At 38.8% G+C, this 27,724-nt stretch overlaps 1 protein-coding gene across 4 annotated transcripts in view; it reads left to right on the forward strand.

Annotated features, from left to right (window-relative positions):
• The window catches only part of REPS2 (RALBP1 associated Eps domain containing 2), a 229,191-nt gene that overhangs the window by 144,879 nt on the left and 56,588 nt on the right, over positions 1–27,724 (forward strand). For all 4 annotated transcript variants that reach the window (XM_004758909.3, XM_045089340.1, XM_013059620.2 and 1 more), the window contains one exon: positions 16,214–16,275. In XM_004758909.3, the coding sequence (XP_004758966.2) occupies positions 16,214–16,275 (62 nt within the window). The remainder of the gene's footprint in view (positions 1–16,213; positions 16,276–27,724) is intronic.

Genomic DNA, 27,724 nt, shown 5'->3' on the forward strand with positions numbered 1-27,724 from the left:
TTAGTAGGGATTGCACTGACTCTTTAGATCAGTTTGGTTAGTATTGCTATCTCAACAGTATTTTCCCCCCAACTTTATAATGAGGCTAACGGACGAATAAAAATTGTACATATTTATGGCATACAATGTAATGTTTTCCATCTTAACAATATTAAGTCTCCTTCTTCTTTTTTTTTTTTTTAGATTTTATTTATTTATTTGACAGAGATCACAAGTAGGCAGAGAGGCAGGCAGAGGGAGAGAGGGGGAAGTAGGCTCCCTACCAAGCAAAGAGCCTGATGCGGGGCTCAATCCCAGGACCCTGAGACCATGGCCCGAGCCAAAGGCAGAGGCTTTAACCTACTGAGCCACCCAGGCACCCCAACAATATTAAGTCTTCTAATCCATGAACGCAGGATATATTTTCATTATTTAAGTCTTTAAATATTTTGTAGTTTTCACAAATAAGTTTTGTACTTGTAAAAATTTATTCTTAAGTGTTTTGTTTATTTTGATGTTAGCCTAAAGGGAATTGTTTTCTTAATTTCATTTTTTGCAGTCTTCATTGCTGGTGTATAGAAATGTAATTGGTTTTTATTTATTGGTCTATCTTGTAGCCTTGTTGAATTTGTGTGTTAGTTGTCTGGACACATCTTTATCCTTAACTTAGTGAGTTTGGTAGCATACTATTGGACTTCTAACTGCTTAACTAATCATGCAGCTACTACAAATCATGGAGGGACTCCCTTTTAGTGTTTGGAAAGCATTTAAGGAATCATTACTGACTGCTTGCATTCAACTGTACTTTTTCTCTCATATGTGAAACCAGTTGATCTAGTTACTTTATCAGTAGTATATCCTTTCTTTTTCCTAAAGATTTTATTTATTTGAGAGAGAGAGTGAGTGATGGGGAGGGGGAGAGAGAGGATGAGAAGCAAACTTCCTACTGAGCAGGGAGCCCAATACAAGGCTCAGTCCCAGGACCCAGAGATCATGACCTGAGCCGAAGACAGTTGCTTAACTGACTGAGCCGCCCAGGTTGCCTGAGTAGTATATTCTTTACCTGTCAGTATAGTGTCCAAGCCAAATTTCCCTATTTGTTAGAGTTGTTTTTAGGCTCTTTTTTAACACCTAGCACTAGATACATAGTGAATTTGAGGCTTACTTGGTACAGGGTACACATTTAAAGCACTTTCCATGCATTGTCTCCAGTTATTGTAAGGATAACACCTACCTAATGAGGTAGGTGTTGTTGTATCCCCGCTTTAGAGAAATAGCAACTGAGGAGCAAAAGTTAATTTGGCTAAGGTCATGGAGCTCCTAGATGGTGGTGCTGAGCTTTAAGCTCGCATCACCCAATGCTAGGGCCTACACTCCACTGCCTTAAGAAGGGACAAGTATTTCTCTTCTCTCTACCCCACTTGCATCTCCCAACTTCTCCATTTGGCCAGATATTTGGTAGTCATGTCTCTATTCAGCTGCCTATGCTGGACATTGAATTCTTTTTTTCCCCCTTAATTTAGAAGGCTCAAGACTCAGCATGGAGCCCAACGTATGGCTTGAACTCACAACTCTGAGATCAAGACCTGAATTTGAGATAAAGAGTCAGATGCTTAATTGACTGAGCCACCCAGGTGTCCCTGGATGTTGAATTCTTAAGAAGGGGCAGAAGGCACAGTGCTATTACTCCTGTTGGTTGCAGCCTTCATCCTCCTTCACTAGCCAGCTGAGAACTGAGATTCAGCTCCACACCTGGGCAGTTGGCTTACAATTCTAATTTGAATAGGGGCGCCTGGGTAGCACAGTTGGTTATGTGTCTGACTCTTGGTTTCATTTTAGGTCATGATCTCAAGGTCATGAGACCAAGCCCTTCATTGGGCTCCATGTTCAGCATGGGGTCTGTTTGAGTTTCTCTCCCTTTCTTCCCCTCTCCCTGCCCCACACAAGTTCTCTCTCTCTCTTTGCTCTCTCTCTCTCAAATTTAAAAATAAAAGCCTCATTTGAATTTTTGTAAAATTCAGACATTACAAATCTGACCCTTAAGTTCATTTCCACCAAGCCTGGTATCCTCCCCAGGGAAGGTATCCTTCTGACATTTTCTAATCCATTTATAACATCAATTTCATGGTTTTTGTCTTTAAAATAATTGACATCACATTGTACATGTTTCCCCTGTGCTTTTCCAGAATTTGTTATTTCTTGGAGATCTATCCATGTCTGTACTGATAATTTTGCCATTCTTTTATATACATTCTATATACTGGCTACCTTGTTAAAAACTGTATTATGGAAAACTTCAGATTTATGTAAAAATAGAAAATCTCCATCCCCAGATCAACTGCCAGATATTATATAATTTCATACATACTTTATATGTATCTCTAATTGGTAAGGCCTTTTTACAAAAACTTAATCAGGGCTCCTGGATGGTTCAGTGGGGTAAGCCTCTGCCTTTGGCTCAGGTCATGATCCCAGGGTCCTGGGCTTGAGCCCCGCATTGGGCTCTCTGCTCAGTAGGGAGCTTGCTTTCTTCTCTCTCTCTGCCTGCCGCTTTGCCTACTTGTGATCTCTCTCTCTGTCAAATAAATAAATAAAATCTTTTAAAAAAATTGCTAAACCTTAATCATGTATGTTCTTCCATCTTTTGTATTTCTTACAAACTGGCTGGTTAGATCTAGGCTTGCTTAGAATCACACTCTATTTTTAGCAAGAGTAGTTCCTAGTGATACTGTGTATTTTCTACTGCATCACATTAGGAGGTCTCTGATATCTAATGGCTCCATTTTTGTGATGTTCAGTTTATCAGTGGGTTCACGAAATATTAGCCTGATTTATCCGTTATGACAGAGATCCCCAGCAGCTGCTCAGATAATCATTTTATCAGTGATCCTCATTGCCCGCATCCAGTGGTGTGTTGGTAAATGTTTACCTGGCTATTTACTGATTTTTATGGTATAAACATCCCTGCCACAGCCACTTTTATTCTTACTGATGTGTCACTAAATGAGGGCTGGAACATATGTATACAGTTGGCTCTCATAAGCTGGGATGAGCTGTTTTCAGCAAACTGCTGCTTAGGTCCATTATTTCATTGGTAGTTACAAAATGGTGTTCCTCTCATTTCTTATACCTTTATTAATTTGGGCCTTAGTTTATTTGCCTATTTATCTATTGTTAGACATTTTGCTTACAATTGTTACAAAACTTGTGAGCTGAATAATACCATAAAATGACACAATTCTTGGGGTGCCTGGGTGGCTCAGTTGGTTAAGCATCTGACTCTTGATTTTGTGTCAGGTCATGATATCAGGGTCATGAGATCAAGCCTTGTGTTGGGCTCCACACCCAGCTTAAGCTTCTGTCTCTCCTTCTCCCTCTGCCCTCATGCCACTCATACATGCTCTCTCTCTAAAAAGAAAAACAACAAAAAAGCAATAGTGTTCTCAGTATGTGCATTTGAGTTTAGAGAGTTTAATGCAAACTGAAATAGACTTCAGTAATAGTGACCGGCAAAAGTGTCTTATCATTTAATCAATATTTATTGAACACTTACTGTGTACTAGGTGCTGTGGAGAATTGTAAGAGGAATATGGATATGGCCTCACTTTCTGCTAATCAGTGTTACAGTTATATGTGAGAACAGTGCTGTGTCTGGGTGGTTTCTAACTGGGATGATCTATAGATATGTTGGAATGGTTGTACAGGCTGTTGAGCTAGCCTTTGAAGGATGGATATAATTTTTGGAGCCAAATTCTGTTGATTTTTCTTTGATATCTGCCTTGGTTCACTTCTTACTACCATTTGCCTTGAAGACTACTATAGTAATCTCCTGTCTGATTTGCTTGCTTTGTTCTTTCCTTCATAGAGCAGCAGGATTAATTTTCTTAAGCTCAGCTATGATGTCACTTCCCTATTTAAAACTTTTCAGGTCTTTCTATGTAAACACCAAATTCCTTTGTCTTAACAGCTAGACGTAAAACCATGAGAGCACATGAATTCAGTAAGGGACAAGCACCATGGCCTGGAATGCTCAGGGAGGAGTGTATTTCAGGAATAAGTGGAGACCAGAAGTCTAAGGTTTGCCGACTGACCAAAAAGAATGGAGGCTAGGGTAGAAGGAGTTCGCAAACCATGTTCTTAGGAAGCGTTAGAACAGTTCATTGGAGTGGTAGGGTTAATCCAGATTGCAAAAGGTGGAGTGACTGAGACACTGGTTTGGAGTAGTTGTCCATCACAAACTCACTTTGAAGTGTTTCAGACTTAGATGTTGGTTTGACTATATGTCACATTTTTCAAATTCATGGTAGAAAAGAGACCTTACCAAGATAATAGAATCTTTTTCCAAGTTGCCTGCTTGCCTTCCATCGAAGACGCACAGACATCAACATTTTTAACCAACCTATGGAGTTTCATAGTAAAATAATTAGGAGTAACACATTCATGTAAAAGTAATACGAGAAATGAAACTTGACCTTAACCAAAGTCATTCTCATGCATTTTTGTTGCTTAACTCTACCTAGGTCTCTGTCTGGGACATGTATCACATGTCCTGTGGTGCAAGAAGAAGGAGTTACTAGAAAAAACTAGCAAATGAATTATAAAATCATAGACTGTCAGTGCTAAAAGACAACATGCGTGACATCTTGGCCACCTCTCACATAGTACAGGAGATGAGACTGAGATCCAGAAAATGCAATTGCTTTGTTCTCCATCGGAATCCTCTTTGTTCAAGTTTCTGTTACAACAGATTTTGTATCAGAGAAAGCAGTCTGTATTAATTTAACTTGGGGGGCACACCTTACTGTTTTTCTACAGGCAGTAATTCATCTGAAGTTAAAAGATATATTAAAGAATAGATATGGGGCCCAATAAGCAAGAAACTAATACTGTTTTTCTGTCTTTTCTTTTATGTGATTTACAGTATTGGACCAATTTCCCTGAGGTTCTTTAGGGAGACAGGAAAGAAAGTTTTGCCTTCATAAATACTGGGAGATCTTAGGAATTTATTTTTTTTTGATTATCAAAAATTGTTATTATGAATATAAATTGTTATTCAAATTCTTGTGTTAAATATCTACAAAAAAGGAAAGGAATCGCATACTGAATCCCTGGCCTCAACAGTGATCAACTATGGCCCATTTTGTTTCATCTGTGTTCCCTCTCCCATATGATTAATTATACTTTTCCCCCCACCCTTAGCTTGAAAAAAAACTATTGAGGTATAATTTTCAGACCATAAAGTTCATCCATTTTAAGTGTACAACTCAGTAACTGACAGTAAATTTATCAAATTGTGCTGTCACCATAATCCAGTTTCAGAACATTTTCAGCACCCCAGGAGTATGCCCCATGACTCTTTACAGTCAATCCCCATGCCCAGCTCCCGACAACCAGTCATCTACATCCTGTTTCTATAGATTTGCGTTTCTGGAAATGTCCTATAAATGAAATCATAAATATGTGGTCTTTGTGTCTGGCTTACTAAACTTTATGTGACGTTTTCGAGGTTCATCTAAGTTGTAGCATGTATCAGTACTTCATTTTTTAATTGTGGAATAGCGTCCCGTCGTATGTACATACCACGTGTTGTCTCGCCAGTCTTCAGTTTCATGGACACCTGAGTTGTTTATACTTTTTGCCTGTTAGGAATAATGCTACCGTGAACACTTACATACAGGTCTTTGTGGGACATATGTTTTAATTTCTCTTGGCACAGGACCTAGGAGTGGAATTACTGGGTGTATGGTAACTTTAAGAAACTGCTGAACTGTTTTCTAAAGTGTCCATACTATTTTACATTTTCACCAGCAGTGTGCAAGGGTTACTGTTTCTTCCCATTTTTACCAATGCTTACTATTTTTTTTTAAATTATAGCTATCCTGCTGGGTGTGAAGTGGTTTTTTGTTGTGGTTTTGATTTGTTTCCCTGATGACTAATGATTTTGAGCATCTTTTCATGTGCTTATTAATGATTTCTATGTCTTCTTTGATGAAATGTCTACTGAAATCATTTGCCCACTTTTAAATTGGGTGTATGTCTTTTGGTGGGGGGATGGTGTTTACCTTTTTATTGTTGAGTGTGTATTCGGGAGTTCTTAGTGTATTCTGGATACAAGGCCTTTATCAGATGTGTAATTTGCAAATATTTTCTTCCCATTCTGTGGCTTGTCTTTCCATTTTCTTAGTGGTGTATTTTGAAGCAAAAAAGTTTTGCATTTCAGTGAAGTACAGTTTATCAATTCTTTCCTGTTTAGAATGTTCTTTTGGTGTCACATCTAAGAAATCTTTGCCTAACCTAATGTCTTGAAGCTTTTCTGTTATTTATTTCTAAAAATACTACAATGTTCGCTCATATTCATGTCTCGAGTCCGTTTTTATTTAAATTTTGTTTGTAGTGTGAGCTGAGGGTCTAAGTTCATTTCTTTATATGTGGATATCCAGTTGTTTCAGCCCTGCATGTTGAAAAAAACTCCTATTGAGTTGCCGTGGCACCTTTGTTGAAAATCACTTGACTGTAAATTTAAGGGTTTCTTTCTGGACTCTCTGTTCTGTTTGTTGATCTCTATGTCCTTATGGTAGTACTACACCGAATATTTTTTAAAGCAAGGCAGTCATATGTAGTCTTGTGAAGAGATAATCACGTGACTTAGAAGGCTAAATATTTGCTACAGTGACATATTTTAAGATAGTGTCTAGCATCTACTCATTTATTTGAGTTTGTGGCATGTAGCATATTCAGAAGCATCATTTTAGTTCCTTGAAGTTGCAGTACTTTTCTTACTTTCAGCCTTCTGACATGCTTATTCCCTGGACATACAATAACACCTGTCCAGCTCTTTCTCCCCTATCTCAGTGCCCTTTTTTGCTCTTTACCATTACCTGTCCTGTAGGATCAAAATGTGATGCTGATTGCTGCCTCATAGTAGCTTTGGGGACGTCGTTTTACTTCCCCAGGCCTTAATTTTCTCATCTGCGAAGTGGAAGAATTGAATTTGGTCTCATTACTTTTCTAAACTCAGCCATTAATATTTTCCCTGGTGAACAATTCCAAGTTATGTGTAAATTCCTGTCTTTTAACTGGTAAAAAATAATTGTTGTGTTTAGCAGAGAATTTAATGAGGTTGTGGGTTTGGTGGCGGGGGGAGGGGGGTGTGGGGCGTTATCAGGGGATAGAAGCAGCTCTTTTTGGAAAACTACTCCTGGCAAACATTTTATCATATTTGTAGGTGTATATGACCTGTGAACCCATCACTGTGTGTAACTGGGTGATTAGGGGATAGGCGTAGGCTCACACATGCTTTTGTGAGTAGTAAGGAAAGAAAGTACATTTTCTATTACAAAGAAATCACCATTTTAATGAACTTGCCAAGAAGAAGAATGGTCCTCACTGACAAATCCTTGAAGCTTTACATATGGCTAACTCTCTACTTGATTGATAGTCAAAAGTGCAGGTCCCACTGGCAGGCTCCCTTCAACATTTTCCATCCTTTAAGTGTTTTTTTTTTTCCTTTGGCATTTGAATGCTTTTATTTTCTTCATAAAATATTCATAGTTTGGGGGGATGGGAGGCCTTTTCACAGCTGAAGTTATTTCAAGGTTCTCTCCCCCAAAGAATTGGCTTTCTGTTCCTTGCAGCTTTCAGTTGCCACATTGGCTGCTTTATTTCTACTTAGTAATTTGGAACATATTTTCATTAAATCATTGATTTTGGGCTTTGTAAAGATCTGAGGGAAATTAGTATAGACAGTCACATATATGGATAATATTTTGTCTGGAAATTTCTAAGCATAATAAAAAGATAAAAAAATCTAAGAGGTTGAAGTTTTGGATGAAGATAGCAGGAGCCTGAGAATCAGCAGATCAGTGCTAGAAAATGCACATCTTTCAATAAATTTAATAAACACCTATTACTGTATTTTCTGTTACTGTTACTGTATTTTCTGAGTTTAGGATTAAATGGCAGTTTCTTTCATGAACTTCTACATCTGATTTTGAGGATTTGGGTATCATTTTTTCCCTGATTACATTTATAAAATTTTCTGATTTTACAAAACTTTGCTGATATCTGGTATTCTACCTTATTAACGTGAGACTTAGGAATAAATCTGCGATTGCTTCACATGTATGGTAAAGCTTTCAATGTATGCATCAAAGGTGTTTTCCTCTCCTCTTCTTTCCTTCTCTTTCCTTCTAGGAAAGCAGATGTTACTGTTGTAGGTATGTTTTCATCTTTTGCATGTGTACACTAGATTACTCAGCCAAAGTGGTTTTTCAGTTTTGCTTTGCATGAAGGTATACTTTTTCTCTCTTTTTAATTTTTATTTTTTGAAGATTTTATTTATTCCTTTGACAGAAAGTAAATACAAGTAGGAGGAGCAGCAGGCAGAGGGAAAGGGGGAAGCAGACTCCCCACTGAGCAGGGAGCCTGATGCGGGCTGGATGCAGGCTGATCCCAGGACCCGGGGATCATGACCTGAGCTGAAGACAGATGCTTAACTGACTGAGCCACCCAGCGCCCCTTTCTCTTTTTTAAATTGATTAGAGCATGCTGGATAAAATAGTCGAATCCACTTTAAAATCACGAATGGAAAAAAAGATAAAATCATGAATGGACTGGAACTATTATAAGAGGAGATATTTTACTAAATTCACCATATGAATGCTTAATACACCCAAGGCAGTATGTTTAGATGCTCTGGGAGGTAAAAATATGAATCAGACATAAACTTGGTAGAATGAAGCTAGATTAGTATCACCTACTGTTAAAGGAAGAGTCATGAACACATAGAAGAGATTTTTCAGCAGAAACCAAATAAGGAAAGATGAGTGAGCTAATGTCATTTTTTTTTCTTTTTTTGAGAGTAGCAGCAGCTAAGGGAAAATCCAAGGCGTGACTCTGCCTGCCTCCTTCTAGAAGCCATGTGTGTGTGTAGGCAAATATTGAGATTTCTTTCTGAACCTCCAAATCTCGAGTGAAGTGAAGTGGGTGGGTACTCTTAGTTTTGCCTTCTCTCAACTGTGGGTCAGTGGACGGGACTTGTGGAAAGAGAGGGGAAAGAGCTGGAAAAGTGACTAATCACAGCTGATGCCCTGATATGGTGGAGAGGAAAGGCCCCAGGCCTCCATGCTGAACTGCGGGAACAAACTGGAGTTTGGGGAGTGCCTCCGAGACCACTGATACTGCTCAAGACTTGCAAGAATACGCTCTGCTACAGAATTGTTTATATCTTTTTGGTATCTCACATTTTAAAATAACATATCTATATAACCTCATGTTGACTTTTCAGTTTTAGTCATCATCTGCTGCCTTTCCCTTCTAGCACCTTTTCTCCTCCTTCACCCTCTCAGTACAGTTGGTAGAATTTGGGTTAGATCAGTATTTAGTGTTTATATTATTCTTATGGCAATGTAAGCCATATAGTAAATTATTTACTTTTCCTACTTGCACGGATTTTTGTTGGCCCTGGAGTGCATAATCAGCTTGTTTCTTTTCAATGTACTTGCCCCTGAAGCAACTGTAGACTGCCTCAATTTTCTAAAGTTCCTCTTGAAATTCTGACACAGGTATTGGTTTCATCTGTTTGAAGAAATGTAGAGTGATTGTCTTCCATGCCTGATACATAGTTCTTATCATGGCATCTCCCTTCTCTGTCATCCAACGATTCTTTTCTTCTTCCATGTTGGAACTCCTTTATCCTGTGCCTTGCTCTTTTTTGGTTTACTCTCTTGCTTTGGAAGAACACATCCTTGAGTAGCTTTTTTTGGAGAAGGTACATAGAGCTCAATATAAGCCCCTGAATGTCTAAGAATGCCTTCAATTGAACCATGAAGCTGGCTACTAATTTGGGTATTAAACCATCGGTTGGAAATCAGTTTTCTTCAGAATTTTCATGACATTGCTCCAGTGAATTCTAGCTTTCAGTGGTGTATTAAAAGTTTAAAACTTTCTGGACTCTTGATCCTTTGGATGTGGCCTGCCCTCCTCTTCCATCCCCTGCTGGACATTTGTAGAATCTTCTAACTCCTGTATTTTGAAATTTCATATGCGCTTTTCCATGGGTCTGTTTTCTTCCATTGTTCTGGGTACTCAGTGGGCTCTTCTAGTTTAGAAAGCCCTAGTCTTCATTTCTGGGTAGTTTTCTTAGACTATGTGATTTTTTTCCCTGCAATGTTCTCTCTTTTTGTGGAATTTTATTTGGATATTATCCTGCTTTTTAAAAAGATCTCCTTAGGTTGGGTGCCTGGGTGGCACACTCTTGGTTTGGCTCAGGTCATAATCTCAGGGTCGTGGGATTGAGCCCCATGTTGGGCTCTATGCTCAGTGTGGCATCTGCTTGGGACTCACACTCTCCTTCTCCCTCTGCTTCTCCCCTCTGTACTCACATGTGCATGCCCTCTCTCTCTTTCTCTCTCCTCCCCTCCCTCCTAGATAAGTAAATAAATCCATAAAAAAAAGATCTCCTTAGATTATCTTTGAATCTTTCTATTAAGCTTTTCCTTTCTACTATCATGTTTTTTTAAAAAAGATTTATTTATTTATTTGATAGAGACAGAGATCACAAGTAGGCAGAGAGGCAGGCAGACAGAGGGGGAAGCGGGCTTCCTGCTGAGCAGAGAGCCCAATGTGTGGTGGGGCTCAATCCCAGGACCCTGAAACCATGCCTTGAGCCAAAGACAGTGGCTTAACCCACTGAGCCACCCAGGTACTCCTCTGATATCATGTTTTTAATTTTCAGATTCTCTTTTTAATTATTTTACTATTCTTCTTTTTTTCAGCAACATCTTGAGTATTTCATCTTTGCAAATAACATCTCTTATCTCTTACTGAGGATTTCCCTGATAACTTTGAGAAATTTCACTCCTTATTCCCATCCCATTAGCGATCTTCTTAGTAAATAAAATAAAGCTTCGTGAGGGTAGAGCTTTTTTTCCTGTTGTTTTTTTTTCACTGATATTTTCACAGTACCTCACAATGCTTGATACATAGTAAATGTTTAAGTAGTTCTAGAATATAAACAGAATGATCATTATGATGATGCTAATATACATTGAAGAATTTTCCCCTATTAGGGTCTAATCTGTATCTTTGAGATTAACCTTTTTTCCCCTATTGTACTATTTTAGAGATTTTTATGTAGATATCTTATAATACTTCATCATCTGTTTCTGTTTAAGAAAGGGCATAAAAAACTGATTGGAATATATGGATAAATGGATAGGACTTGCCATCTGTGGGTTTCGTAGTGGAATGATCTGATTTGGTCATCTTGTTGGAGATCTCTTGATGTTGTTATCTATATCTTCCTTCTTGGCTGGTCCATTTCCCTGGAGCACTTCTTTTAACCTCTGGATACAAAAGTCTGGGAGCAGAGAGGAAGAGGGATGGCAGTCTCACCATCCAGAATGTATACATATACTAGATCCCCCTGTTTTCAATATGGCCCCCTGCCTTCATCTGGGCCTGGTGTCCTCCCTGGAGAAGAAGGATACTTCTAGCCTTTTGCTGGAGTGGGAAACATGATGAGAATGTGAGAAAAAAATCTTAGGATCCAACTGCTCCTAAAAGGCTTCAGTTAATTTTTTTTTCCAACACGGGGATGGATCATGGCCCTGTAGTTCTTATGTTAGTTCAAAGAGATATTTATTGGACACTTACTATATTCTGAGTTATCCAGGTGGAGTAGGGTTAGGGCATGGACACTGCAGGCAGAGGGGACCACAAGAGCAGGGTTCCTGAAGCCCAAACCTGCATGAGGTGTAGCTGGAACCTGACCTTCAAGGGTATGGTCAAGGTATGCCCTTTTAAAGGGTAGGAAATAGGATTCACGATTAGTTCATTTTCTTTACTTCTTATTGCTTTCTTCATCCTTACTTCCAGAGGAGTTTGATGTCCTCAGTTCTTGAGAACTGAGGGGTTTCTTTGGTACACCTTGGTTATTGTCTGTTTTCTCTACTGCTCATTTAGCTATCAGCCACTCATCTATTTTCCCAGAGAAAATTTAAAAAGTTCTTTTCACTATTATGTTAATGATGTAAGAGTGAGTTTAGTTGCAAATATTCAACTAGTATCTAGACTCAAAAGTCTTGCTATAGGACATTTAATAAAATTCAGGACAGCAGAGACTGGGAATCCTATACGTATCAAGCCAAGCTTTTAGTTTCAAGTGATCCCAGGTTGATAAGCACCTTTGAGTTTCTGGCGGACAGTAGAGGAGGAACCCACTTTGCACACAGGGCCCAGTTCCTACAGGTGAAGTTCCAAGGGATGTGCATTTGGAGTCAGAGGTCACCAAGCACTCTAGGAAATGGAACACAAGGAGACAGAGCTAGCAGGAGCAACAAAAGGGTAGTAAATACGAAGCCCTTAGATTGTAGGATTATCAGACACAGATTATTACATAAATATGTTTGATAAATTGAAAGAAAAGGAGACAGAAAAAATAAGTATGTAGCCAAGAAATTATAAAAATGAAAAAAGTTTTGAAAACAGATCAAATAGAACTAGAAAGGCAACAGTCATTAAAATAAACTTGAGGACTGGATTAACAGGACATTAATCACAGTTGATGAGGGAATTGGTTAATGTAACAGTAGATCTTAGAAAATTATCCGGAACCCAACACGGTTGAGACAAAGAACCCCAGAAGGAGAGGTAACAGAAAATGGCAGAAAGACAATATTTGGAGAATCACTTAGAATTTCCCAGGATGAACAGGATGCCACATGATTCAGAAACTCTAGTGAAGCTCAGTAGGTTATGAAAGAAAAAGAGGATGAAGAAATAGGCAGACTCAGTGTCAAGTTCGGTACTGCAGAAAAGTGCAAAGAGATTTCAAAAGCAACCAGAGAGAAGACAGACTACTTAACGAGAAAACAATGGTTCTATAGACACATGACTTCTCACCAGCAATAATGGAAGCCAGAAGACAGCGAAATATTATTTTTAACGTGCTCTGAGAAAATAGCTGTCCATCTGGAATCTATACCCAGTGAACTACTCTTTGAAGAATAAGGGTAAAATAAAGACTTCTCAGTCACACAAACTGACTAAGCTGGTCCTAACAGACTAACCATGAAGGAAGTTCTAAAGGATAAACTTCAGACAAAAGATAATATCGATAGTAAAAGAGGTTGTAATGGAAACTAGGAAGACTTTAAAACTGAATGAGAACATATCAAAACCTGTGACACCTGGAAGACCATTTGTAACACTAAATGCTTACATTAGAAAAGAAGAAATGCAATCAGTTAAGTAATTTAAGCTACAAAAAGAATAGGATAAGCCCAAAGAGAGAAAATACAAGGAGATGAACAGGCATTAATGAAACACAAAGCAAGCAGACAATACAGAGGCTCAGGAAAGCTGGCTTTTTGAAAAGAGTAATAAAATGGGAAAATGTCAGGTAAGCTCAATGAAGGGAAACTACAGTGATGATACAAACAGCATTAGCAGTAGAAAACAAGAGTTATGTGCGCGGAGATGAAGATGAGTAGAGGAGGGCATGGGAAGGTCTTTATGGCAATAAATATGGACATTTAGACAATAAATGTCTAGAAAAATATAATTTACCAAAACTGACCTAAGAATTAGAAAGTCTAAATAATCCTGTAATAGTTAAAGAAATGAAGTCATTAAAAATCTTGTTTCAAGCAAAACTCCAGGCCCAGATACATCTGCTGTCAAGTTCTACCTGACATTGAGCGGTAGCCACCTGTTCCCGAGTATAGATGGGGAACACTCTCCAACCGAATCAAACCTACCAGATATCATATGTGAAAGGAAACCCACTTATCAGTCTCAGTTATGAATATAGTTGGCAAATCCTAAACAGGGTATTAGCCAACTAAATCTAGTGGGTATAAAAACCTGACCAGGTTGGAATTATCCTAGGTTAGCAAGGGTGTTTGAATACTTAAGAATTTATGATCTAACTTATCATTTTAACTAATTGTAAGGGGCAAATACTATCATCTCAGTGGGTGGACATGCAGCTTTGGTTAAAATGCCTCAACAGGTTATTAAAAAAAATCTCAAAATAATAGTAGGTGGGAATTTTCATAATCCCTTAAAGGGTTTCTATACTAACCTATAGCAAATATCACAGTTAATGTTGAAATAAGGAGAGCCTTCCCTTTGAGATCAAGAGACAATAACAATGCCCATATGATTATTATAAGTCAACTTTACAGTAGATTTTCTAGCCAGGTAAGTAAGATAAAAAACAAAAGTAGATAAAGGTACCGAAAAGAAGAAACCAAATTGTTGTGAATATTCATAGGTGATAGGATTTTATCCAAAAGTATATTCAGAAACACCCTCATATCATCTTTTACAAAAATAAGGCATTTTTTAAATTAAAAAAAAATAGTAAAAATGAAATGAATCAGACATGCATCTGGAGGCAGATCCTCTATCTGAGCACACTAAGCAGGGAGAGTGAGTCATATGACTCAATTGATTGGTTTCCTGTCTCTCAGGGATCACTGTCTTTTGCTGCCAAATTTCCTAGTGTCTTGAAAACTGTTGTTTTATATATTTTGGTCTCGTGTCTAAAAACTGTGATTTCATATAAAAACCGTGTTTGTTTTCGGCTGTTTCAAATAGGAGGGTAAATCTCATCTTTGTTATTCCCTCTTGCTAGAAGCAGAAGTTTGGTTAATTAAATGGCTTATCAATTCTTAGTCTTCTTTGTGTTAATAAGTCCTCTTTTGTTAAAAACACACTTTGTTCCGGTGCAAGGCCTTTGCTTTAAAAGCATATGTAGTTTTTAAAAAATTTTGTTTTTACAGAAACCGGTAATTTAAAGGCCCAATCCTGAGGACCTTTGGAGTACAGAATGGCCCTGAGATGGATAATTTCTGAGGCTTTTGTTTTTCTGCTGCTATATGCTTTGTTATCGAAGGCTGTTAAGGTCTCACCACCTCTGGAGTTTTGACCCACTGATGTGTTTCATAAATTTTAATGAAAGACAGATTGAGAGAAATCACTGATGGGCCCACATGGTTGTACCAGATCCGTGCATTGGCTCAGAATGCAAATCTCTATGAAATTACTCTTCAGTTACCTTGGTGGAAAGTCCCAGACTCCATCTTCTGGCTCGTCTGATCTAGCTAGGTCAGATCAAAAGTGATTTGCAAAAACTTTCATGTTCTTGGCACATTGCTATGACTTATTTTTAAGTCACAGAAAATTGTCCAAATATTAGCACACATATTACAGAATCACCAGTACACTAGGTATGGTTAAATAGAGCATGGTGTGCTTTTTAAGGACTTTGTAATGAATATGGTTTAACTTGCCAGTGTGTGATAATAAACTTACTTCTTGTGTGTGATCATGAGCTTTATTTATGATTCACTCTAGCAGATGTTTATTTTCATTTAGTTACAACCCAGACATTCTTGGCTTAATTCAAATTTTCTCTGTATCTCACAAAATTAAAAAAAATTAGACTGAGACTTTTGTTCAAAACATCCTCTAAATGGGGCCGGATTATTGTAGGAACAGATTTTATTTCTGCTAATAAGGATCAGGGAGAAAAAAGGAAATGGAGATCTTTGAAGTGTCTCTCAACATCATTTAGTCCCATCTCTTCCGGCCTCCCTGCTGCCGTCAGACCCGGTAGCTGACAGGGCAGCGGAGCTGGCTGTGGGCACTCTGGCGCCCTTCGTTTCTGTAGCCCACTTGCTGACCTAATGAGTAGTGTAATGGCCAAGAGAGAGGGAGACATGTTAGAGGAACTAAAGGGCCTAGATTATTTGAAACTAAACAAGTAACATCAGGATAATGAGGGATTGACTGCCTTTCCCATGCTGGGTTGATCAGAGGGTGTCTTTTCCTTACTGTTTTATACTGTCTTAATCAAAACAGCCTATATAAATAATTGGATTTGGGGTAGGTAGGATGAAAATGAAAAAGTGATTAGAAATATCATGTACTCCTTTTTTTTTTTTTAAATTAAGCCTTCTGATGGATTTTAATAACCTAAACATGTTAACTGCAATTGGTATTCCTAGTTAAATGTTAAGGGCAATTGGTATTCCTAGTTAAAAAGTGGAAAGGGTATTTTGTTTTGTTCTTGGTAACTCTATTTTTAAAAAAAAATATTTATTTATGTGAGAGGTGAGGAGGGGAAAAGGGAGAGGGGGAGAGACCATCTCAAGCAGACTCCACCCTGGGTGCAGCACCCGATGTGTTTTTGGTAATTCTTAACAGTATGTGTTTTTCTTTTCAGCTACTAAGTCAGGATTGTTACCTCCACCACCTGCGCTCCCTCCAAGACCTTGTCCATCACAGGTAGGAAACAGAAGTTGATTTCTGTGAACTCTTGGGTATAGCAAAGTTGTCCTACCACTGTGCTTTTTTTGCAAGGGTTGGTAGCCACAGAACTGGCCGGTCACATTCCCAAGATGACGTCTGGACAGAGAGTATAGAGAGTAGCTGCATTTCTTCTTATCTCTCCAGTCCCCCAACCTCATGTGGGAAAGGGAAAGTTTCCTCAATAAGCAATGCATACTGGTTTCCCTTTAGCCATCAAGGGTTGCATGTTGCTTTCAGATAGAGAAAGAAGAATGGGTGACTCTTCAGTTGGGGGATGGGGGACATGGTTTTTCTGTATAGTATGTACAGTTTGGGTGTATATATTGTCATCGGTATTTTAGGAGCTGTGTTAATTCTTCATAATTAATGGTTGTCACCATGGTGTTCATGCTGTGGTTTGGGCCTACAGTGCTTTCTTTATCTTTAGGTTGGTATTTTCTTTGGAACAATAAGCTGAAACAGCAGGACTTGGGAGAATGTGTCACCAAAATCTGTTTCACTTGTGAATTAATTCTGCCTCATTTATATGTGCTACTATGGTCTTATTCATCAACACTCCTTGTAGAGTTGGAAATGAGAAGCAAGCTGCAAACTGCAGAGTGTGTAAAGGGCACTACAGATCCTTCCTTTCATTCATCGCTGCTGAAGAGACTTTCTGTCTTTAAAGGCCCTCTAACTTTCAGCAGAAAATGTTGGGAAATTCTCTGTTAACAGTCCTAGTTTCTACCTTATTGGTCCAGATGCTTCAGAACATACTTTTCCATATGGCACATCTTAGGACTTGCTGAGTCACTGAAACCATTTTGGGCATTTGCTTGTCCTTCTTTTAGAGAATTAGACCATCTTTAGCATTCATTCAACCTTGAGGTACAGACTCAGTGAGTACTGCTTTCCTTCCTCTGTTTGAAGGGCAAGGAAAAGCCCTGTTCTTCCTGACTCACATATAAGCGAGTGAGAGCCCCTTTTCTAATACTCCAGGATTGGCTTTAAACGTTGTGGATTAATCAGTCAGCAAGTATTTATTGAGTCCCTGTTGTTTATCTAATGGCAAGCTTTAGTTCCACCCTAAGCTTTTCCCTGTTTATAATTTCTGCTTATTTAAATTACTAGCTCTTTTTCTTGAGCATCTGCAGTAGACCAGGCGTGGTGCTAAGTGCTTTCTTTTTTTTTTTTTTTAAAGCTTTTATTTATTTATTTGACAGAGGGAGATCGCAGGTAGACAGAGAGAGAGAGAGGAGGAAGCAGGCTCCCTGTGGAGCAGAAAGCCAGATGCGGGGCTCGATCCCAGCACCCCGGGATCACGACCTGAGCGGAAAGCAGAGGCTTTAACCCATTGAGCCACCCAGGTGCCCCGGTGCTAAGTGCTTTCAATGCATTATTTAATCTTCACAAAAATCCTATGAAGTAGGTGTTAATATCCTTTATTTTCTTACAGGTGAGGAAATTGAAGCATACAGGGGTTAAACAGGTCAGCCAAAGTGACATAGCTAGTAAATAGGTAGAGCCAGCTTCCCAGATGAGGTCCATCTCCTAAAGGTCGCTGCCCCCCCCGCATCCCTGGAGCTGAAGGGTCTGTGTAGACAGTAAGACAGTGATCTGCTGCTCTGGCAGGTGAGGCTTTCACCACGTGCCGCCTGTGGAGGACCTAGATGAGACCAAACTCCTGATTGGCACCAACAGCAGACCTGGGCTTTGTCACAACAAAATTGTGGGCATTCTGGAGGTAGTTACCTACTAGCTACTGGTTTTAAACTAGGGCTTGGGAGCCACCTGGATGAATGCATGAAGACCCGTCTGAAAGGGCTTTTGTGATCAACCTCTGTATCTTCTCCTATACAAGTAACAGGAGTGACTTCCTGCTTGTGAAATGCGTTGCTGCTATCAGCAGTCCTCACCCGACCTGCTTGAGGTGGCCTTCCTGCCTGCTTGGGGTCTTAGTGACCAAGGATGTGATGGGGGCTGGGAATTCTCAAGTCACTGTTAATGAATGAGGCTGCTTCTTCATCTGCCAGATTTCCCATCACAATGTAAACAGTGAGCGGAGTGCTCAGCTCAAGCCTCCACCTCAGCGGCCTAACTTTGGAGATTTCCGACTACAGAAACAGGTGTGTAACAAAGGCAGGCAGGAAACCCCTTCGTCACTTCCCTTCCTTCCTATCTTTTCCTCCACTGTAAGTGGGACACACACATTCAACAGAGGAAATCCTGGGAGCTGAGTAGGTGACTGTATTTAGTCCTTGTGCCGTGTCCAATTCCTGATGGCCCTGGGAGAGGCCCACCTAACCATGTGGGCGGGGCGCCTGCGTATTCTAGTCGTTCTCAAACCGCTTGTGATACAGCGGTCTTCTGCGAGAGATGAACCGGGTTCTGTGATAAGACAAATCCGCAGGCTGCCACCTCAGCACCCGCTTGTGGAGAGTCACCGTGCATATGGGCTCATTAAAGGATTTGAAGTCCTAGTAAAGAAACCTGGTCAATTTTGGTAAAGCTTGCAGTTTCGTTGTGTGTATGACCATTCACCTCTTTCTTTCTTCATACAAGACTTAACAGTCCCCTGAGGGCTTGGTGGTTAGGGAACGTTATTCTCCACCAGCTTTAAAATACTGCTAAGAACATTTCCAAACTGCTTTCATCTGTTACCTCCTCTCTATGTATGGGATTCAAGTTAAATTTTTGTATCTTAGACCAGTAGTTTTCCCTGAAAGAGTTGACACTGAAAAAGGGAGTTTACCACACGTTAGCTTCGGATTTCTAGTTGTCATTTTGTTTTTGTTTTTGTTTTTTTTAATTTGCTTTTCTTTTCCTTCTGCCTTACTCTCTCATGAGGTCATTTTTACCACTTCACACAGCAAGCTTTATTATGGCATACTTAAGCACTTTGAGTTCTTCTTTTGCTCTGTTAAACATTTTCTTGAGTGTTCCTTGTTATATACAGGCAATCGATCTGACTTTGGAAAAAAAAATATACACCCAAATAAGGCTTAAACTATAGTACCTAGGGGAGAAACAAGGAAGGTTGGTATAATTTAAATCTTTAATTTGTCAGTAGCTGTGAGACGAGATTAAGATAAAAGGCTTTGGACTTAAATTTTCCTTCTTTAAAAAAATATTTATTTATTTGAGAGAGAGAGAGAGCTCAAGCATGGAGGGAAAGGCAGACTCCCCACTGAGCAGGGAGCCTGATGCGGGTCTCAGTCCCAGAATCCTGGGAATCATGACCTGAGCCAAAGGCAGACACTTAACTGACTGAGCCACCCCTGTACCCCTGGATTTAAATTTTTCATATTATTTAATTTGATAAATGGGTAAATGTTTAAGACTAGATTATAATAAACAAGAAGACATTCTGTTCCCTACAAAGGAACAACTGTTTAAAAAACTATGTGGCTAGTCAGTGATGTCCTTCGAGGTTTTAAGTATGTAAGAGAAAAGCACTTGTACATTTGCATATGTGTTCACAAAGGTATACAGAGCTCATTTCTACATATGCTAGAAGTATATCTCTACTTTTATCAAGTGAGAGAGATGAAGTATAGGTGTTAGCATAAAATGCAGTTTAGCTGGCCCTTAATACTAAGCACTAGTATGATATGGACATCTGGAGTAAATTATACAAATGGGGCCCTGGAGTTAGGAAAAGGAATAAATTCAAAGAAGCAGATCTTTTTATTTTTCATACTATAGGGAAAATCAAGAGGGACCAAGTGAATATATAAAGAATCAAATGGTTTGTGTTCCCTGTTTTCCTGAGGACAGGCTAGGGACCAGGGCATGGTATTTTGGCTCAGCTCCTAAGAAGTGACACATTTATTTATTAATTTTTTTAAAAAGACTGATTTATAACACAGATGACTAAAAAGCAGTTAGAGTTAACTGTTTTATATGGAGCCGTGTTAACATGAGAGTTAAACTAGTAGCTCACTGTTGATATGCGTATAAACTGAGGAAAATGCCATCTGCAGAGCTGGTGCTCGTCCTGTATGTCAGTTCTCTAAGGGCCTGTTTGGTTCTCCAATAATTAAATCTCTTTAATAGTATTGATCTCGTGCCAAATTTCTTAGGGTGCTAATCTTTATTTAAAAAAGTTTTTTGGTACAAAGGATAATTTTTTCAGTTTTACATTAGCACCACATTTGATGATTGGGGCTCCCTGTAGACTAATGTGCTCAGGATTTTCCTATTTATTCCACTAATTGCTTACCTTGGAACAGCAAGTGCTTCTCACTGGCAACGCAGTGTACTAAAATAGCACTGTAGGATGAAAGTACTGTGGAAGAAGCATTTGATCAGTACTTTTAAGCTTAGACCAAGAGGGCTTCATGGAAGGGCTAAGGTGACCAGTGAAATGAGTTTTAAACAAGAGAATTTTTCTTTTCAGATGGCCGAGGGGTTCAGAGCATTACCGTAGAGAAAAAGCAAATACAAGGAGACAGGCATGCAAGAGATCCCCATGTGTTCAAGGAGCTGTCTGAAATTTAGAAAGACAGATTTTAGGGGAGAAAGATTTAGTGTTTGGATGTGGCAGCGAAGAGCCAGTGGCCTGCCCGCTTGAGGCCCATTGAGGCCCAGTGGTGCCAGAGCCTTGGGAGAGGAAGAGCCTCTTGATAGGAGAGTTCTGTCCGGGGAGCAGCCCCTGGCAGGAGAGCACAGAGCGTCAGTTAGCTCATTGGTACTCACATTGTGCCCGCAGGAATCATCTGGGGGAGAGCTTTAAACCTACTGAGGTCTGGGTCCCACCCCCAGAGATTTTGGTGTGGTGGGAGGTCCAGACATTGGGAGTTTTAAGAAGCTCCCCACATGATTCTGAAGTGTAGCTGGGATTGAGTAACATTGAATTAAGGCAAGAGAAGGAATGTTCAGAGATGAAGTTGAGAACCTATGGGATTTTCTGGCATTATGGGATTATGGGATTAATGGTATGCTGAGTTCTCTCTCTCTCTTTTTTTTTTATTTTTTTTTATTTTTTATAAACATGTTTTTATCCCCAGGGGTACAGGTTTCTCTCTCCTTTTTAAGATTTTATTTATTTGAGAAGGAGAGAGGAAAGACAGAACACAAGCAGGGGGAGGGGTAGAGGAAGAGAGAGAAGCAGGCTCCCCACTGAGCAGGGAGCCCAGTGCAGTGCTTGATCCCAGGATCCTGGGATCATGACCTCAGCCGAAGGCAGGCACTTAACGACTGAGCCACCCAGGCGCCCCATGCCCTGAGTTCGTTAAGTGCGCAGTAGAAGTCTTTGTTGAGTTGGTGAGGGTGGGAGGCATTAAGTCAGGTGAGGGGACGTACCCATATGCTGTGGGGACAAGAACGCTGATCCTGCTGGATGGTCTTGGGAGTCTCGGTCTTCCTGGCATGGCTGACTCCAGCAGGGTTAGAGGCCTTGATGGGATGGTCTTCCTGGAAGGACTAGCCACTGTGTACCTCAGGTCCTGTATGTACTATTTTGAAGGATGAGCCAGGAACCAAGATGACCTTGAGAGGAAATCATAGTCCATGCAGCAAGTCTTTCTTTCCTTTTTTAAAAAAATTAATCCTTTTTTAAATTAAAAATTTTTAAATTAACATTTTTAATTTTTAAATTTCCTTAAAAAAATTAACATATAAAGTACTACTCGTTTCAGCAACACAGTGAGTCTTTCATCTAACTTTGTCATCTGGCTAGAATGAGGTTCCTCAGGCACTACTGAACCCAGTAGGAATATCCTGGGCGTGCTGTTCATTTCAAAGCCAAATTTCTTAGACACGGCTTTTTAAATAAGATCCTACCCTCTTGTCGTTTGGAAGGAATGACAGGCTCACTTCAACTCAAATGGCAGTTTGTAGGTCCTGAACTACTTATAAAATACTTGACACTATGCTTTCCTAGAAAACGTTCTTATAAATTAATGTCCTGTCATTTCAGGTATTGTTTCTGTAAGTTAATGTATAGTTGGCGATACCAAATCATAAATTCTCCTGGAAGACATTAAGAGTTTTAGAGCTCATACATACTTGTTCTTTTTCTCTTGGTCTTTGTGTGTGGGGGGGGCATTACTGGTGATTGTGTAAGTTTCTCACAGGTTTAATAGATTTTTAAAATGTAAATTTGATTAAAGTTTAACATGCATACCCAATCCATTTTAAACACATACTAAATCATTTTAATAGAGTAAAATGAAGAACTATCTCACTGACAACTTTAAATATCTGTAAGAAAACATTCTTTAAGTATAAACAGTATGGAAATGTCACCACTTTTTACATTTCTTGGCTTTTCTCTTGATCAAATTAAAACTCAGTGGGCATACATCAGATATCATGAGATCTTTTTCTATAATATATGCAAATGATCTCATGTACATTAGTCATCGAATCACCTTAATATTATATATATTGGCTGTATAGATAAGGCATATTTTTGAACTTTCAAAGCTGTGTACAATATCCTAATTTCCATTTGTCAGTATGTAAGTTTAGTATATGTCAAAAGGTATTTTTCTATGTATTTGAAACTTTTTAATTATTCTGAAGAGAATTTACAAACCTATCACCTAGGATGCCACCTTCGCTTTCTTCCAAAGTGTTACCCTGTTCTGTCTTACAGTGCATGCTGTAGATTAGCTGAAAATAACAGTATGTTAATGAGTATTTCTGTAATTAAGGAAAGAAGATCTAGGCCCAGGATCTGTCTTCAACAGTGATGATGAAAGAACATACTGCTGAAAGCTGCAGAGCTCGATATGAATGTGTCTGTGCTCTTGTTCTTAGCTCTACTACTCTGTAGCTTTGTGGGAAGTAAGGAGATTAGTCTCACAGACCTACTGCTTCTTCTATAAAATGTGAAGATTAGATAGATCCTCCTACTACCTTAAGGTCTCTGATTCTGTGTTGTATTCCTCTGTCCAAGAAAAATTATCTTGCAAATATAGTTGAAACATCATAAAACATAATTGAGGACAAGATGATTTAGACTAATTTCTCCCTGCTTCCCCCACTGCTAAGTACAACCAAAAGCCCTGGATGTAATACACAGAAAGAGGACTCTGAAAGATGTAAATAGGAAAGTGGATTGGCTAAGTCCTTAGGACTTGAGTAATGGCATGGCAGTGAATTCCCTGAGTTCTTTAAAAAAAAAAAAAAAAAAAAATCTCGCATATATCCTGGACTGAGTGCTGGAGGAACCTGCAACCTAGAACTACCAACAGATACAGAAAAAAAGAAAAAGCCCTTGAGAAAAGTCTACTCTCTAGCCAGAGGACTGGGAAAAGGGTAGACAAGCTAGACATAAACCTTTTTGACGATACCCGTACTACCCCATCCAAATACTACCGAAGTCTCTCCCTCTGGTGTCATCAGAGGGCAGTCTGGGAGTTGGTCTCTTGTCCCTCACCTGGTGGCAGAAGACAGACTGGGGTGGCACTTTCCTAGCTGGCAAATGTGGTTTTAGCAGAGACCAAAGGAATGTCCTAACCCTGATCTGGTGGCAACAGGTGGCCTGGGGAGACACTTTATACCCCGACAGACAGTATCACTGGAGACAGACATTTCCCAGTAAGCAAATACTCAAGGAGTTTGTCACTGGTAGACCTGCCCCATAACAAATACTAAAGGGAGTTCTCTAGACTGAAATGAAGGGGCACTAGGCAGTAGCTTGAAGCCATAACACGAAATGAAGAATGGTGAAGGTAGCCACGTTGGTCAATCTCAAAGCCAGTAGTGTTGATTTGTGACTCTTCTCTTTTCTATATGACCTAAAAGGAAAATACTTATAATCACAAATCTATATTAATGAGCACATATATGTGAGGATATAATTTGTGACAATAATAATACAATAATAATATAAAGGGCGGCAGGGCTATAAAGGAGTAGGGTTTTTGAATACTCTTGACACTAAGTTGGTATTAATTCAAAATTGATTGTTATAAAGTTAAGATGTTAACCAATCCTTAGGGTAACTACTAAGAAAAAAACCCTAAAAAGTATAAAGAATATGAAAATGAGAAGGTAACAAAAGTGGTACTAGAAAAAAATCAGTTAATCAAAAAAAGAGAAGTGATGGGAGGACTGAGGAACTGAACAAGTAAGTATAAGACATAGAAGACGAAGAGCAAATGGCAGAAGTAGATCTTTCCTTATATGTAATTACTTTAAATGGATAAATATCTTCAATTAATTGGCAGAAACAGATGGATTTTAAAAATAATCCAACTATATGCTTGTCTACAAGAGACTCCATTTTGATCCAATGTTAAAAATAGGTTGAAAATGGAAGCATGGAAAAAGATATTTTACACAAATAGTAACCAAAAGAGAGCCCGGGTAGCTTTAGTCACATCAGACTAAATAGACTTAAAGACAAAAGTTGTTACAACACAAAGAAAGGCATTATATATTGATAAAAGGGTTATTCCATTAAGATGGTAAAAATTTATAAAAATATACACACCTATCAACAGAGCCCCATGATGTATGAAGTAAAAACCAATAGAATTGAAGTAGCAGACAAATTCTACGATAACTCACTTTTAGTAATGGATCGAACAACCGGACAGGAGAGCAGTAAGGAAATAGAAGATGTGAATGAATAGAACATTCTAAATCCCCTAGACCTGTGTGACATCTGTAGAACACTCTAGTCTTCTCTTGTGCACATGGGACATTCCCCCAGGACAGACCACATGTTAGGCCACAAAACAAGTCTCAATAAATTTAAAAAGATTGGAATTCAACGAAGTGACCACACTGGAATGACACTACAAATCCATAATGGATGTAACGCGGGAAGATTCACTAACATGTGGAAATTAGGCAGCATACTCTTAAAAAACTAGTGGGTCAAAGAAGAAATTACAAATGAAATTAGAAAGTGCCTTGAGATGAATGAAAGGGAAAACATACCAAAATATTTGAGATACAGGGATAACAGTACTAACAGAACTCTGGGGGAAATTTATACCTATAAGCACTTATATTTAAAAGAAAAAGGATTCAAAATCAATAAGCAAACATTATACCATGAGAAATTAGAAGAGCAAGCTAAACCCAAAAGCAGCAGAAGGAAAGTAATGATGTAGAGTTGAGATAAATGATACAGTGAGTAGGAAAACAATAGCAAAATCATTGAAACTAAAAATTGGTTTTTGTATCCTCTGATTAAAAATAAAGGCTTTATTTTAAACTAAAATCAGATTCTGATAAATTTCTCTCTCCCTGTAGATGATGTTGTTTTGCATTTATCAGGTCGGATATTGCAGTAGAATAAGTCTATTTTGTATATGATTTTTCCCCCTGTGTTGGTTTTGGCAGTACTTTTTCCTGTGCGTTCCCTAGGTGTAGGATTGGCTCATAGATGACTCACGTTGCTCCTCCGAGCTCCAGGTTTGTGTAACATGAAGACAGGCATGGTTTAGACCAGCCTCTGCTGATTGAATCTTGAGAGTTCTGAGTCCTCTCACATAAGGATTTATTAAAGGAACTTGAAAGCTGTTCTCAAACAGTTGGCATTGAATGAGAAATTAAAAAGACAGAGAAAAGTGCTGTAGTGGTAAGTTCAGGGAGAAGACAGATATAGTGAGGAAATACTGGCATTGTAATAGTGGAGGGAAGTTTAAGGATGACTCCCTGCTATTTCAAAGAGCATGAGTAGTTTGGCCAGCTATCAGCAAATGCCGTGGAATGTGTCCAAAGAACTGTTGAAAAGAAAGGAAAGTTTTATGATGACATATTATTTTAGTAACATTAATAAAAATAAAATCAATACAGGCAGATGTCCAAGAAGGTACCCCTGGTTAAGGGTATTGTCTATCTGCCTAATAGGGTATCAGACATCTATTAAAATGGTGATATGGAAAGTAGTGGAAAAGAAGGATAACAGCTGAATACAGAAATGTTTCCTGATTGTACCACATAAAAATATTGAGTAGACCTTTGACAGTAAGGAGTTCTGCCTTCTCAGGGTAATCTGGAACGTCTGTGGAGCACAGTGATTGGCCCCTTTGCTGTGGTCGGATTTTGAATTCTTTTCTCAGTATTACTGGTCTGTGTTTCCTTCCCAGTGGACTTTTTTTTTTTTTTAAAGATTTTATTTATTTATTTACTTGACATACAGATCACAAGTAGGCAGAGAGAGAGAGGAGGAAGCAGGCTCTCCACGAAGCAGAGAGCCCGATGCGAGGCTTGATCCCAGCACCCCGGGATCATGACCTGAGCCAAAGGCAGAGGCTTTAACCCACTGAGCCACCCAGGCGCTCCCCCCAGTGGACTTTTGAGGTTTTTAACTCCTCTGTGAATTTCTACTAACTCTTTTTAGGGGTCTCAAGGGGCCACTTAATTCATTTATAACTTACCTATGTTATAACTTGTTTGTTATAAGTACATTCTCTCTTTCGGGGAGATTATATGAATGGTATGTATGTGATTTGGGATCTCCGCAAAGGTCTCCAAATATTTCAGTCCAAAATGTCAAGTGTCTGCTGTCAGGCATTTGGAAGTAAACTGCTAAATAATTGGTAGTAGTTTAGATAGCTCTTTTTGGTGGAAAGATTATGTAGTTTTTCCTTTAAAAGAGTTCTTTTTCCAATTAATGTTTAGGAAAAAGGGGGAAAGTGCTCTCTGATAGGACAGTTAGAATTTTAAAAAGTCACTCAAAGCTACATCAGAATAAATTGACTCTTAGGAAGCTACTTTTAGACACCATGCTCTCAGAACTTATATGTCAGATTGCATAATCATATAGTTAGCATAACTATGGCAATTACAAGGTTCAAATACACTGTTTACTGAAATCTATCATGTAGGGATTTTTCTCTTTTTCTTTTTTTTTCCATCTACTAGTTTTTTTTTCATCCATGTTCTCTGGATAGTAAACTCTTACTGCCCTTTCTCCTAAATGGAAACTTTGCAGAATTCCAGATAAAAGTTATTTCCCTTTGGCATTGTGAATGTATTACCTCCTTGTCTTCCGGTGTTTATTGTTGTTGCTGAGAATTCTCTTTTTGGTTCCTTTGGATCGACTATTTTTTCTTTAGGGTAGCTTTTAAAATGTTATTTTTGATGTTCTATTTTAATTTCATTGCGATGTGTCTAAGCATAGATTTAAAGTTATTTACTCCAGATGATGCTTGGTGTGCGTTTTCCATCTGGAAAACCATGTCTTCTAATTTGGAACATTCTTAGTCATATCTCTGCAGGTTTTGATTCTCTACTTACTCTGTTTTCAAAGTCCAATTAGCTATGTTTCTGTGTCTGTCAATACACCTTTTATTTCTAGTGATGGCTCTTTCAATCTTTTTATGTTGTGATCTCTCCCAGGCCTGATGAAACCTTCGTCTTCCAAATTAATCATTCTTTTGTGTAGCTGTGTATGATTCCAGGTTTTATAGTCCATTCTTGTTTCTATCAATTTGTTCTTGTTTCACTTTTCCCAATTTCTGTTTCATACTTGTCT

This window comes from Mustela putorius, unplaced genomic scaffold, assembly GCF_011764305.1.
Source record: "Mustela putorius furo isolate JIRA1106 unplaced genomic scaffold, ASM1176430v1.1 tig00003836_pilon_pilon_pilon, whole genome shotgun sequence".
In the NCBI taxonomy this organism is placed as follows: domain Eukaryota; kingdom Metazoa; phylum Chordata; class Mammalia; order Carnivora; family Mustelidae; genus Mustela; species Mustela putorius.